Source organism: Sciurus vulgaris (assembly GCF_902686455.1).
Source record: "Sciurus vulgaris genome assembly, chromosome: 10".
Taxonomy (NCBI): domain Eukaryota; kingdom Metazoa; phylum Chordata; class Mammalia; order Rodentia; family Sciuridae; genus Sciurus; species Sciurus vulgaris.
Window position 1 is genome coordinate 122,516,049 of NC_136470.1, and position 15,872 is coordinate 122,531,920.

A 15,872-nucleotide genomic window follows, 5' to 3' on the forward strand; every position below is an offset into this window, starting at 1 on the left:
TTCTCTCTTCCCTGCCATGTTTGTCTTCTGGGTGTCCCAGCATTTCCCTGCCCTGCCTGCTGTTGGGCTACAGCTGAGAAATGGGTCCCACGTGGCTCTCAGCAGCTCCTGGACATCCAGTTGTTTTGTCAGGGTGGAGGCAGGTAGGTAATGCTGTTCAGAGGTCTCTTCCCTGTGGCATCCTAAAGTCCTGAAGGCTCCCCTGGCCACACCGAGGTTTTCTGAGACTCGTCCACCCTCCTCATTCCAGGGTTCCTCTCTCTCTGTTTTCAGTCTGGTGGTTAGGGGACAGATTTAGGAAGAAGACACAGTCAGAGGCAAGAGGAGCCAAGCCAGTCATCTCCTCCGCGTGAGCCCAGCCCTACCTTGTCTGTTCCGAGTCCTTTCCTTCTGTTACCTCCAAGCCCCTCAAAGTCACAGGGTCAGTGAACTCAACAGCAGAGCCCTGGATGTGTAAGGGATGACTCGAGGAGAACGCCAAAGTCAAGAGGAGGAAATGTGGAGGGCGCACTGTTTGGCATCAGTAGGAATGCAGGGACACAGGCGGGACAGCAGGTCATAGTCTGACTCCGAGCCCTCCACCATTCCTCACGCTGACTCCTCTACCAGTCAGTATAACTCTTGGTCATTCTTTTTTTTAAAAATGTTTTTTATTTGTTCTAATTAGTGACATATGACAGTAGAATGCATTTATGTATTTTGATAAATCATACATAAATGGAGCATAATTGGTCGTTCTTTACATTATAACTTAGATATCACTTTTCTGAGACTCTCCCAAATGGCTTGAGGTCTCTGCTGTGGCCTGCCCATCCCACACTGATCTCGGCTGTTGGAATTCCAATGGAGAGTCTGCCTTCCTCCACCAGGACCTCCTCTCCATGGGGGAAGCATCTTCCTGCTCCCTCCACTGATAAATCCCAGTGCCTAGCACAGCTCCTTGCATATAGTAGATAGTTAATAAATACTGTTTAAATAATGAACAAATGGATGGAAATATTCAGCCTGCACCCTTGCAGAAAACCTCTTGCTGCTATTTACCGAGGAGATACTACCTTCCAGGAATTTTGTCGACTTCATATGGATCTTCACTAGCTATGAGAAGGAGGTGACTTTGGCATCCTTTGATACTGTGAGGAGCCCGAGGTTCAGAGGCTAGGCTGATTAAAATTTCACACTCCTGCAAATGTCAGCCTTTCAGAGTCAAGGGCCTGATGTCCTGCTCCCCAGGTGGCCTGGAGTAGTGGTTCCCAGACTATCACTGTGGAATTGTTACCTTGTAGCCTTGGCAAAACTCAAGTCCCATTCCTGGATTTCCTTATTCAGTAGGTCTGGATGAGGGTCCAAGATTCTTCATTTCTCCAGGTTTCTAGATAATGCCGATGCTGCTTGTCTTTGTCTGGTCTCTGTAACAAATACCCGTCAGCTGGGTGACTTAAAAACAAACACTTATTTCTCACAATTCTGGATGCTGGAAAGTACAAGATCAAGATGCCAGCAGATCTGGTATCTAGTGAGGGCCCTCTTCCTGGTTTGCAGATGACTACCTTCTGGTATGTTCACAAGGCGGGGAACAGAGAAAGCAAGCTGTCTTCTCTCTCTTTCTGGAAGAGCATTAATCCCGTCGATGAGGTCTTCCCCTCACAATCTCATCGCCTCCCACAGACCTTACCTCTGAACACCAGCATGTGATTCTGAGGGTGAGCAAACACTCAGACGACAGCACTGCTGGTCTTGAGGCTACAGCTTGATTACAATTGACTTAGACCATTAGAAGGTACCTGGGCTTGCTTTCTGGCTATGCCTACTCTTCAACCACTGGCCTTGAGCAAGGATTGCAGTATCCAGCCCTATACTTTTCTTTGATGCCCAAACCAGCTTCCCACTTCTGGACAGGGCCTTGGCTCTGATGTGTAATAGGAAACCACCCACAATGAAGACCTGAGGACCTGCCTTCTCCCCTTGAGACCTTGTTCCTCTGCTTGTCTTGACCCATGATCTCCCCATTCCATCAAGGCAAAGCACCCCCACCACCCTGACCCCACTTCTTCAACAAATTCCATACTGCTACATTTTAGGTTCATGGCTGCTGCTGTCTGTGCAGCCTAATAGCACTATAAGTTACAGTCTGGTCCATGTCATGATGCCTGCGGTATTCATCAATTTCAGCAAGTGTCATCATGAGTGATACAAGTATATGACACAGCTAAGTGTCCCAACTGCACAGGTCATTACAGCTGGCACTGGGCCCAGGGAGGCAAGAACTAGAGACTTATTTGGCTTCATATGCCTAGGTTGATATAGAAATGAAAATGGCCCAGCCCACCTCACACCATGGGCCCCATAAATGCTTTGTGGTCCACAGTTTCCCAAGGAAGCTGGAGGTCCTGCTCTGTCTGAGTCTTGGCTCACTCCCTTCCCTTGGCCTCACGCTTCCATTTCTGTATCCGCTCTTCCCCATGCTTCAAGGACCTGTGCGTACGTAGCTCCTCTGGGCAGACTTCCCAGCTCCTGTCCACTCTCCCCTTCCTCTAAAGACCTCTGATACAGTGCACTTCCTGTAGAATGTTTATCAATACACAGCCCACTCTGTCCTTCCCTGCCCAGCTCAGCTCCTTGGGATTAGAGTTTGACATCCATACTTCTGTGTCTTCTGAAAATTTTCAAAATGCAGTAAATGAAGCTAGATGTGATGGTCCATGTTCAAAGCCAGCCTCAGCAATTTAGCAAGGCCCTAAGCAACTTAGTGAGACCCTCTCTCAAATAAAAGAGAAAAAAGGCCGGGGGATGTGGCTCAGTGGTTAAGCCCACCTGGGTTTAATCCCTGGTACCAAAAAAACAACAACAAAAAAAAAAAAAAGTAGTGAATGAGATTTTCTTTGATTATGAAAGATATAGATATATAACTATATCACTGAAACAGTACAGAAAAATAATAATCACCAGTAATACTACCACTCACACTTTGCATTTTAGTGAGAATGGTGTGTGTACCTATAAAGAAGTTCATACTCCATATATAGTTTAAAACCCATTTTTCAAATTTATTTCCTGACACAATTTTAATGGCTCTATAGTATTTCATTATATGATTGTTTCATGATTTATTTAGTCGCTACTTTCTTATTAGACTTTTAAGTCCTTCTTTCTTCCCTACTCCCTCCCTTTCTCCTTCCTTTTCTGTTATAACACTGTGATGAGCATCCATGAACAAAAATCTCATCTCACATCTGCTTGTTTTTTCTTTAGAATAAGTCTTTAGAAGTAGAATTGTTGAATCAAAGGTGTGAACATTTTGAAGCTTTAAATGTGCATCATCAACTAACACTCCTGGAAATCTGTAGGGATGCACACTTTGTATGGCCGTGGCTGTCACCTCACACACTGTACATCAAGATCATATTTACCATTGTTATTACTATCATAGCTTTCATCCTTTAGGCCTCACCACAGCAGGCCTTTGGTGAACTTTCAGATCAGTTAGCCATCGGATGAGCATGCCTATGTGTGAGACCTTGCTAAGCCTGAGAGAAAGGACAATGTGGAGAAAACAGGACCTCATGCCAGACTTCAGGAAGCTGGCACGGTAGTTGGATGGATGAATGGATGGATGATGGTCACCACTTCTTTGCTATCAGCTTTCTCAGCATTGCCATGAATATAAGGGAAACTGGGAGTTCCCATAAGGCCTTGGGTTCCCGTGGGATGTCCTAATGTTATCCAGGGAAAAGCAGAGACTGCTTTTGAGAGTAGACAGGGGAATCTCAGCAGGCATCTCACTGGCACCACCTGACAGAGAGGCCCTTGTCTGGACTTTCAGAGCCAAGAACCCACAGTGTTAGCCACCAGTGAAGGACACATTTGTCTGTGGGGTACTCTAGGTCAGTGCAAGGCCACAGACCTATGGAAAGAGCTGTGCAGAACTGTGTGCAGGAATTTCTTACCCACCTCCTCTACACCCATCCCATAATTCTTAGCAGCAGCCACAGGAGGCACTTTGGCTTCTCCTAGAGAGAGAAGCAAAGCATGCAGGTAAAGGGGAGGTCTGGGGCGCACTGAGCCCTGGGCTGAAGCCTGTGCCTCGCCCCTCTCGCTCTCACCCCGCGAGGCAGGCAGACCTCCCAGTGCCAGCTGCTGGGCTGCACCTGCCTTGAGAAAATGGCACCGGCTCTTAAGCAGCGGATGAATATTCATTGGCATGAACCTTTGCAAACTCATTTGGGGGAAAAAAATTAGATCAGGAGAAGTAATCAGATTATTAAAAAGAAAGAGCAAGGACAGAAGGCAGCGGTAGAGGGAAGAACCACATTTAAAATGCAAGGAGAGATTTTCTTCCTGCAGAATGGCTCTGACCCCCTGGACCATGCACTGGGAATAGTTAAGCTCTTCTATATTTCTGCTGCATAAAAATGTTTTTGGAGGCCTCCGTCGAGGGAGGAGGGGCAGAGGCAAGACGCACCCTCCACCTTCGAAAATTATAAAATAATGTTTTGAGGTTTTCGTCTTATCTTCCTTAGATATCAAGAAAAATTGCGTGAGCTAAAGAGGCTCTGGTGAGTGCTGAGTGACAGGTTAAAGGGCTCCAATAAAGATTAGATGGTCCACTATCTCCTGAGGAAATTGCATAAAAGTGGTTATTCCCTCTTGCTTCTATTAATTTCCTCTTCCTGGCTGCTTGGAAATGCTTCATAACCTGATGCTGCCGACGGGGCGAGAGGCGCTTTCCATTATCTCAATCACTGCACTGTTTATGAGACACTTAATCTGTTTCTTTATAAAGTAATAGTACTGTAGGTGATGGATTCAGTGTCACTGGGCGTCTTCGTGCAGGGACACGGGGGGAGGGGCATTCTCAAGAGCATTGTACACAGCGGGTAATTCGTTACATCTTGGAGGCGCTGAGAAGTTGGGTGGGCGTTTCAAGGTGACCTTCTGGATACCAGCTAGAGGTGACGTGTACCTGCCTCTTGTTTCTTGAAGCAAGAGGAAGTGTGTGTTTTGCCGAGCAGGTGGAAAATACAGATTGGTTTAGGGGTGGGGTATGGGTCTTGTCTCTTGCCCTCTGCTGAAGTCAGGGATGAGAGAGGAGGTGTGTGGGGGGAGGGCACCGCCCGTATGCTTTGACTGCAAGTTTAGCCTGAATCTTCTGTCTGAACTCTGAACACTTGCAAGGAAGGGAAGTAAATCGCTCCCCTCTTTCTTAAGAAAACAAAACAATTGTGGGCCACACCCAGGTAAGCAACACAACCTCCTGTAGAGGTATTCCTCTGAACAAGGTCTTCCACGATGCACAGCAAGCTGTATGTGGCTCTTCTCTTCCCACCCACCGCCTGGAATAGAATGAAACTCTCCCTGCTGAGGTCCTAGGCTGGAGCCTTTTCTGACCTAATTTCCCTTCCTAATTCTCCCATTCTCCGTCCCCCCTTGCTTTGTGTCCTTCCACCTTGGAATCTTGCCTCCTGGCTGCCACAAACAGATGTTTCTTATGACCCTCATCTTACAAGGAAAGGTCCCCAAATGATGTGCATCCTGGATGACAGGTCCCCTGTTTACACACAGGCAGAGCACAGAACCTGCTGTAGCAGAAGCAGTGATCCCTTGTCTGCCTCCCTCACCAGGGGTAAGGCTCCCCAAATCCCCATCTACTCACTGCCCTCTTCCTCCAGCTTGACACCTGACTGCTGGAAGATTCTCAATACACGTTTGTTAAATGAGGGGCTCGTAACTTTAGGAATAGCACTGACCATAATTCTGTATCAAGAAAGGCCACCCTGGAGTTTGAAATCTTAAAGCAAAGAACTGAGTTAAATACCTTGAAATTGCTTGAAACTGCTGAGGTGTATTTGGTTAGGTGACCACAGTGTTTATTATTTTTGAAACTGTAGAGATTTTAGACAGATGTGCAGTCTCCAAGCAGCCAGAGTCCCCACCATTCCCTACTGTAGTACATATCCCAGCTGCTCTCTGTGCCCAAGTGACTTACTTGACCTTTGCATTTGCTGTTCTTGGCCTATCTGTTCTTTGTCAGCATTAACTACAAAGCTCCAATTAAACCTGTTTTTTTTTTTTTTTTTTTTTTTTTCCCTCAAGGGAGGGCATATTTTTTTAGTAAAATAACAGCATTGTTAACTTCTATTCTTATTAGTGGTGTCTAACACAAGATGAGTTACAAAGGCTTTGTGGACTAGTCTGCCACTTTAAACCATTATTTAAAGCTCTCTTTCTATGACAAAATATAATGCCCATGTGGCTACAAGTTACAATCTGAAGGTTGAACAAGTGGATTTAGGGAGATTGCTTCTTCATAAATTAGGAGATGCCTAGACACAGATTTTAACAAGATATTAACAAAATCTGAATATTGAGGAAATTCATCCATTCTGTAATTTTAGGTAAAATATTCTATAGATCTAATGATTCGCCAATTATCCAAACAGAAATAACCTATGCAGAAACGTCTTCTTCCATTTGGTTCCAGGATTTATTTGCCCTCTTTGGAACTGCAAATTTATATGCTGAGTTTTATATTCTAACTTTGCTGTCGGGATGAAAGGGAATCAACATTATGTAGCACACACATTAATGGTGGCTGCATTTGGTATTTGAGTTTATTGAATACTAGGGATCTGGGGGAGTTGTGAGGAGAGTTTTATAGATCCTTTATACAGATGAGCAAACTGAGACTCTGGAGGATTATCTAACTTGCCAGAGTCCCCCTAGCAAGAACCAGCAGAGACAGGAAGCAGATCCAGAACTGCCAGTGCTCACTTCCCTGGGGACTATGAGTCAGACCCCTCCAGACACCCGCCCCCTCTGTCTGAGCCACTGTCCCTGAAGTTCAGCTGGGACCCATTCTCCTCCTCTTCCTACCCCTATGGGGTCTTGGAACTGCCTTTCTTCATCAGAAATCTCAGAGGAAGGCGCTCTGAAAATCTCTTTGCCACTTGTGGATATCAGGACAATTGTTTGTGCTATTAGCATATTAAATGTAAAGTAAGGAGGCCTTTAAGTGCTGGGGAAAAAGTGAAAACATTTTGTTCTTCTTGGACTAATACATTAAGAAAATGATGGTGTGGTGGGGATCAAATGTGATTCCTGAGCAGCCGCCATGCCCTTTCCAGGAAAGAGTCCTTCTGCATCCAGAGCTCTGCAGCAGAACCAGGGCTTGTCTGTGGTTCTTGGTTCCAAAACTGAGCAGGTCCAGAAGTGTCAGAGAATGACAATGAACAGGTCTGAGTGTTCTACAGAGGAGGATGGTGAGATATGGGAAGGAGAAAAGGAGAAGGTGAGGAAGAGAGGAAGAGACTATTGAGTGACCTTGGCAAGATGATTAGGAAGCCAAATTCTAGGGCATTCAGGGTATGCCATTCAGTGTTTTCTGCTTCGGTGTATCGTTTATTGGTTATTTAGTAAGTAGGTTGAGCTATATTCTTTTTTTTTTTCTTCAGAGAAGTTTCTTTTGAATGTGCTGAGAGAGGTCACCAAGTGGTTTGTTTGTACTTGGGTTACAAAAGAAATTTGTTTCCTGACAGTTGGAAAGTACCACCTAACAGTGTGTTCTTGGAATGTGAGTCCCAGGGGATGCTTTGCAAAGAAGGGCTTTTTGGTGAAAAAGCATAATATTCTAGAGCCTATAATTTTGATGTTTTGAGAAATTCTGCAATTAAAAAACAAAATTAACCTTGTAGATTCACACTTTCAAAATGTCTTACCACCGAGCCCTTTTGTAAGGATTAGGTGTTAAAAATCCATAGAACCCATATTTCAAGAACACCATTCTAGAACATTCAACGTCACAAAGGTTGCCTCTCATTCAGAATGGGCTCCCATTCCCAGGGCACATCCAGAGTAACTGAAACCATTTCGTCACTTTAAGTGAGCATCAGACTGAGAAAACTTTCATAGTATAGGAAACCATTCTTCCTTCTTGTCTGGGCAGTAAAGTGGTGGATGTTTTTCAAATAGCTTATATGTATATCATCACTATCATTTCTCCCACTGTGATATCCTGGGTAACTTTTGTAACCTCTCCAGGTCCCAATTTCCTCATTAGCAGAATGGAGATAATAATAGCCACCCCATAGAGCAAGACATGTAAAGCACTTAGCAAGACGAGTTAGCAGATGGTGGCTACTGCTATTATTAAAGAATGCTCTGCACTTTCCAGGAGGGAACAATATATTTGGGAAGATGAGTTTTGTATAAGTAGAAGCCATTATCACGGTACTTCTGGTAAGGCAACAATCATATTGTATGGTAACAGTGTGACTACACTGGATCAAGAGCTCCTTAAAGGCAGACCGTGTCCCCCAGCTCAGGTTCTTGGGAAATGGATGGTAAATGTTTGTTGAATGAATTAGTGAGGTGTGTAGGAAAATCAAACAAGTTGAAGAAACAGTGAATTTAAAGGAGGATGAGCCAGAGCAGTTTTCATGGGGAAAGGAAGAGTTTGGGGCTGAGGTGGTGAGAAAGGACCTCAGAGAAGTAGAATAGGCAGAATCACACTTTTGAGAGATCAGCAAGAAGATCAGCTTTCTGGATTGAGGGTTTCTGTAGTGGAGACATGTTCAAAGGTTAAGGGACTGCCTGGCGGCAGATGTCACAGGGCATGACTTTAGGCTGATCCCACAGTGAACTAGGGAGAGTGCTTCAGTGTGAGAGCATCTCAGGTGGGCACAGAGCTATAGCAGGTGTTCCCAACCTTTCCCATTGCCATCTGTGTGACAGATGATACCAAGTGCATGACACATTCCCCAGTGCACTGCCTGCAAAGCCATTCTTTTCCTGCCCCACCCTTGCAAGCATATCAAAATGCAATTAAGGAAGAATGATGCTGTTAAGGAGGTAACCTCAAAATCACTCTAATTTCCTTTTAAAGAATCACTCATGAATTTCAGTCCTTTATCTTGTTCATAACAAGTGCTTGTTAACACACCTCATGGTGTCTTCCGTGTGTGTCACAACATGGCATTTAAGAACCAAGGATCTGGTCCACTGTGGACCAGATTCCTTTCCTTCTGAAACTGTAAGGCTAGATTCCTCTAGTGAAGAGCTCAGGGCAAGGCCCTGGCTATTAACCAGGTGGAAAGGTGAGGGAGCCACCATATCTAGAGCACTTATGTCCTAGGCATGGAGCTACACATCAGATTCATTTTCTCAATTAACTCTTTTAACACGTCTGAGAGAGAAGAACCGTTTTCCATATTATTCAAGTGAGAGAGGCCATTGGTCCCAGGAAAACATATTTCACTCATGGATGATTGAAGAACTGAAAGTATTAAGTAGGAATATCTCAAAATGAGATGTTCACCATACCCCTTTTAGCAGGGCAGAATTCTTTATTTTCCAGTGCCAGGAAGCTGCTACTCTTCCATTAATTCTCACATAATCTTTTTGTATTCCAGCCTGTCCTGCAGGGACATTCAAGGCCAGCCAGGAAGCTGAGGGCTGCTCGCATTGCCCCTCCAACAGCCGTTCCCCTTCAGAGGCATCTCCTATCTGCACCTGCCGGACTGGCTACTACCGAGCGGATTTTGATCCCCCAGAAGTGGCGTGCACTAGTAAGTGTCTAGTAAGGGCTTTGGGCTGGGGGATTTGGGTCCTTGACAGTGCACATGGTGGACCTGGGGCAGGAAAGAGAAGCCAGCCTTTCATTGCAGTCCAAGGCTGAGGTGCTGGCCATGGTGCTGAAATAGCAAACTCTTGTGCTGCAGGGTACCAAACCCTTCTCTCTGCTCAGTAGCACAAGATCAGGATTATGTTCTTTCTTCTGTACTCCTATAAGATGGGAGGGTCAACCTATCACCCCAGCAGGACAACGTCTGGTCATCAGATGGTAAAATGCCGGCCTGGAGAGTACTCTGAGTGCAAGCCAAGATCCACAGAATACTGCAATGACTCCTACTAATTCTTCAGAACCCTTCCCCCAATCCCCTCCTGGTCCCCACAGCTGAAACTCTCCTCTCTTCATTGGGATTCCTGTATATTTGCAACCATGCTTCTCCGGAGCTCTCGCAACTTGGTTAATTGTCCAGTTTCTCCGATTGTCTTATCCTCACTACCAAATGAGAGTCCTTCTGTCCAGGACCATGGATTCATCTTCCTGCGTTCCTTCTTATTGCCAGCATTTTGCAGCACCTGTGCTTTTCTGAAGGACAACATGAGAAGATGACTACAGGGTGCATCAATGAGGCATAAATTCCAAGGATGAGGGAGCAGCAGATTCATCCCCTTGCTCCTTATCTGCTTTAGAGGGAAAACCAGTCATCCTACCAAAGCAGAGGGCAGCTCTGCTCCCCTGGATAGTACAGGGGTGATTTCCTCCCAGCCTTCCCCTCATAACCCTGGGAGGCAGGAAGCACTACTCTCTGTGTAGCACTTTACACAGTGTGTTACTCTTTCCCTAAGGGTTGCAGCCTGAAATAGTGATGATCTGTCTTTTCAGTATTCCGAACAGGTTCTGGGATCAATACTCCAGGTGAACCTCTAATCATGCTGGAACTTTCTTCTGCATTGTAGGCACTGCCATGTCTTGCCATGAGCAAGGACCATCCCTTACACCTTGGTAGACCAAGTCCCTCTCACTGACCCCCAGGGCACAAGGCTGCAGAGGAACATTTCATACATATTTTCAGTTTGGTAGACAGAAAAAATAACTGGATTCTGAGTGGAAGAATTTCTTAATTCTGGCCTTGTAGCAAATGTAACCTTTGCTGGTTACAAAGGAGGAATGAAAGTGTCTTCTGGATCAAGGTCCTGCGCTCGATCAATGCTATAGATTTGAACTGAGGAAAAGCTCTTCCTCTTGTAAACTGATTTTCCCCAGACTTCTTTCTCTGGTGGGTGGAGATTAACAGAAATAATTCCATTTCTGCTGACTGTCTTTCTGTGGCGGTGTATCTTCCACCGAGTTCTGAGGTTCCCCTGGGGGGTCTTCCATGAGCCTACAGAGCACTGTTTAATCCTGCTTCTTTAGAAGACACTTATGGATGCCAGTAGCTACTGCCTGGCTGTTCAGACTGAGGACCGGTGTCTTTGATGTCCAGAGCATTTGGCCAGGTCTCATGGCTCACCTCCTGAACCAGTTCCCTCCACCTCTGCTCCTGATCCCATCACTGTTCAGGCTCTCTGCTCGCCAATACATGCCCGTAGAAGCCTGAGGCTTCCAGCCTCCCACTTCAGCACACATACCCTATAAGTTTCACCCACTTTTGAATAAGGCTACCTGAAGGAAAGGATGCCAATGATCAGACACTGAGAATGCTAAGGTGGAAATGTCCTCCTTGCTATATCCCCTCTCCTATTTATTTATGAAGCTTTATCTTCCAGACACCTTACCTGATGTATCTGAACCAACAGGACCAATTTCTGGAAAAATAAAGCCTCCAGTCTATCCTTGGTAAATTCACTCTACCTACTCATGTCCTGAGTCCCCCTGCCACAGACTTTCTCCTTCTCTCTCCTACCCAGCCAGATATGGGGGTTGAGCACATCTTCTCTTTTCCCCTGTGACCTTGCCATTCTCTCCCTCCCTTACCCAGAGTGGGATGGAGCTGGACTTGCTCTTGTGTCTCTCCATGACTGCCATACCTTTACGTAGCCCTGCCTCGTAAACCCCCAGATATAGTGTGCTAAGCTCAGACCAGAAATAGATAGCTCCAGTCTTCACTTGGCTATGTTGGCTAGACCTGACAGCTCCTGAATGCACTGTCCAGCTCCTGCCTCAACCTGCAGGTGTTTATTGGGGGGACCCAGAGAGCAGGGTTGGGGCGTAGCACAAAGCTAGGCAAAACAAGTGTAAATAAAGCTATTATTTTATTGAGCCTCATTATATATTTGATTTATTGTGTGCCAGGGAAGTACTGTATGAAAAAGTCAATTTGTTGGCTTTTATATTCTCATTAGGGTTTCCTTTTAAAGCATTCTAATTGGAGGTGCCATCTGTTCTTTTAAAAAGGCATCACACGTCACCACAGTAAATAATTTTTCAGATACAAGGAGCATATCTAGAGTGGTTGAGGCAAGGCACAGCCCTGCACTGTGGCCTTGGGGCCCCATCTGGCCCAGCAGGTAAAGAGGGCAGGTGTGCAGGGTCCCAGCCATGCCTGAGAGAGGCTGGTTGGGGCCTGGACAGGGAGGGCTTATTCACTTTGCAAATAGAAGTCTTCCATCTGTCCTACCCGAAGACAATTATGGTCTGGGTTGGCACCTGGGGGGGCCTCAGGTGAAGAAGGAGAGCTCTTTCATTCTAACACATACAGGACTGGGAGGATCTACAGTGCCCGGATTCTGTGGATGGGAGGAGGGAGCAGGATCAGGACAGTCCAAGGTCTAAGGACTCAAACTCCCAAGAACTTCCGGTTTGACTTGTTACCACTCTTTCTAGATAAGTGAGATGATATCAACAGTCCACTTACTCACCAACAATAAGGAATATTTTTAAAAGAATCTTACAACTTTCCAATTGTGCCCTCTTACAAGGCTATAAAACCTATAATGTGCTATGAATTAATTTTTTTAATGAATCCTGTAAATCTTTTAGGGCTGGCGTATATATATTTATAATATATAAATATAATATATATTATATTACATTATATTTTTATTTAGCCCTCAACCTGTGGGACCCGCCATTTCCTCTAGGCAGACGGTGTCAGAACTAAATATATATTACATTTATTATTATTTTATTTTTATATTTATTATTATATATTTATTATAATACGTGATAAATAATATATAATAAATGTTCATTTATTGCATCTAAACTTTGAGAATGTTGTCCCATTTTGAACAGGGATTCCCTTTACCTAGGAGAGGCCCTGGCATCCCTGTGTGCCTACCTTGTTCTTGAACCTTATTAATGGACTCAGCAGGGTTGCAGTTGCGCCCTAAGACAGTGCAGAAAGGACTGGTGTGGGCTCTAGGTGACCTCAGATGTGGCACAGTGAGCTCTGGAGCTGAGTCTGCCATCACATACTTCTGCTGGTCTGTGGACAGCCAGTCCCCTCTTCCTTATTTCCTTCCTTGCCCAGGCCTCCTGCTCTAGATCTGCTGCAGGAGTGTCGAGCTGATGGTTTCCTTTCCCAGTCTGGGACCAATACTGAGCAACAGATCTCATGGGCTGAGGCAGGAGCCTGGTGTCGGGGAGTCACAGGCAGGTCACAGGTGCCTCCCCACCCCTCTTTGCTATTGAAATGCAGCCAGGCTACCTGGATAATGGGGACCACCTTCACTGAGAAAGTACCGATGTGCCACTAAGGCAAGGAGGAGACAGAGGGAGGGGACAAGGGTCAGGTGCTGCCCCATCTGCAGGGACGGTTGGGAATGTTGTGGACCGAGGAGCTGGAAGTGACTCAGCTTTGGGCTTGCTGTGCTTCTGCTGCAGCGGTTGCTGCTGTCCTCTTCACACCTGCAGGAGAAACATTGTTTTTCCTCTGCCATCTCACCACAATCAACATAGAAAACTTCTGGAACTCCAAAAGTTGTGGAGATTTGTCCCCACCAACACCAAAAATTCTGCAACCATGGACGCCCACTGGGTGTCCTCTCAGACAATTTATTTCTGGTACCATCTGCCTAGAGGAAGTGGCAGATCCCACAAGTGGAGGGCTCAGTCCCCAAGACTGCCCCCTCCCACTTTAGATGGTCCACAAGGCCCATGTTGTTTTAATCGTGCTTCTCACCAACCATCTGTAGGGCTTCCCTTATCCCTCCTTAAATTCAATTAATGTGCTTGAGATCTCAGAGGAGTCCTGGCCTCTCTAAACTATTCCCATCTCAAGTGGGTCCTGCTAGAGCTTATCAAATCATCATGGCTTTGGCACTTCAGAGGTCCACGTTTGAGTCTTGACTGTGCCTCCTACTTTCTCTGTGACCTTGGTCTACTTTCTCGACTTTCTTAGCTTCTGTCATTTCAGTCTCGCAACTGCATGCTAATGTATGCTTTTCTGAGTTGTTAGGAAGATTAAGCAAAATCATATTAGAGCATGTTTGGCACGGTGCCTGGTTCATAGTAAACTCTCAATTGATGTTAAAACTTGCTTGAGTTATATCCCTGGAAAGTGTGAAGAACGCAGCAGATACAAAGCTTCCAGAATGGGAGGATGTTGGAGATCTGAAAATCAGAAGGCTATTGTCCGAGAGCGCCTCGGTTCAACTCCATCTCTGCACACCACAGTAGAACCCGTGGTGTAGCCCCAAACTACACAGTCCCCTTGGCCTGAAGAGCCTGCTGAAAATATCTGACAAGGGGACTTCCCTGTAGCCAGGCATGCTGTTCAAGGGGGAGGGAACCTGCCACACCCTCTCCACTGGGGTGAGAGCAACCAGGAAGCTGGACAGGAGTGGTGGCTGACAGTACTGGCCCTCGGTTCTTTGGAAGCGAGGGCTCATTGACTCCTCCAAGTGAGACTTACTTCCTCTTTCTACGACAGGGTCAGATGGCAAGGGACCTTGACCCGGTCGATCAGACGGAGGGAGCATCCAGGCAGGATCAAGGAAGTGCGTGGTCGTGTGAAACCAAATGCCGCGATGTGTAGCTTCAGTTTTAAATAATTTCTCGTTTACCAGGGGATGAAACGGAAAGGAGGAATTTATGAAGCAGGTGAAAATAGATAATTATGCCTTATAAAATTGCTGTCTGTGAAAAACTATGCGGAAGGACTGGTGTGAAAATAATTACCTTGTTACATTTCTGACCACAAAAACCCTTTTTCTGTCACCCACATGGGAGAAATTTTGATGGATCACAGAGGCAAGTCAGTGCTTGTCTTGTTTCTTTTATTTCTTCTTCAAATGCAGTGGGTGTCCCTTTGAAGTTTTGATCGCAGAAATGGAATGAAGAAGGGGCTCCAAGGTCACTGTGTCCTCTGAGCCCCCTCACTTTCCCCTCAGAAGAGAAGGCACAGTGACAGCCACTCTCTGGGGTACCCCTAAAGGCAAGAAGAGGGACTTTGAGTTTGCCTCCTGATGGTGTGACCTGGGGCAAATGACAGCCTTTTAAAGCATGAGCTTCCTCATTGGTAACACTGGATGTGGTGGTACTCAAATGAAAAGCTCTTGAGAATTAATTGACAGAATGTAAGTGAAATCCCGGATTAGAACTCAGATCTTTCTGACTCTAGTGCCGCAACCTCAGTGAGAGCTAAAATGTGGGATCTCTTGGAGTGGTGCTATGGGAAGTCATGGGGATGAAGGGGATTTGCATTACTCTTACTCTTGAGGGATAGTAATCCTCTCCTTCCTCTCCCATTGCTTTCGCTCCTATAAGTTCCTACTTCCTCTTTTAAGGGACTGGCAGTTGTTCTCTTTCAGGGGAGCAACTCACAGGACCTCCTCACAGGGCATCAGAGTGGTCCCTGCAGCACAGGGGCCATGCCCCTTGGATGGACTTCCCAGGAATATGGCAGCCCCAGTGTCCAGGCCCTAGTCTTTCTAGGCGAGCTGGGTGGGGAAGGGTCCAGAAGTTGGGAAGGGCCTTGAGATAATAGGGATGAGAGGAAATCCTCTGAAGATGTCCCCTGCAGCTGGTCTGATGGCCATCAGGGTGTTGGGAAGTCTTTAAGGACATGGCTCATTCACCTTCTCCCACTGATCCGGAGCACACCCTGCTGAGTTATGCTCCATAAGATTGCTGGTGATTATTTCCTTTAGACTAGTTGACTTTTAAATGCAGTCCCTGAACAAGCAGCCTCAGTGTTTCCCGGGAACTTGCTAGACATACAAGTTCTCGGCCGCTCCCTAGACCTGCTGAATGAGAAACTCTGGGGGCGGAACTCAGCTATCAGTTTTAACACACTCTGCAGGGGGTTCTGAAGGCTGCTAGCATTTGAGAACATTGCTTTAGAATTAGGTCATATCTCCCTGCCCTC

The 15,872-nt window shown here is 46.0% G+C and overlaps 1 protein-coding gene across 1 annotated transcript in view; it reads left to right on the forward strand.

Annotated features, from left to right (window-relative positions):
• LOC306670306 (ephrin type-B receptor 1-like) overlaps positions 1–15,872 on the forward strand; it is a 307,350-nt gene that overhangs the window by 272,837 nt on the left and 18,641 nt on the right. The window contains exon 4 of the mRNA XM_079154992.1: positions 9,405–9,560. Coding sequence (XP_079011118.1) covers positions 9,405–9,560 — 156 coding nt within the window. The remainder of the gene's footprint in view (positions 1–9,404; positions 9,561–15,872) is intronic.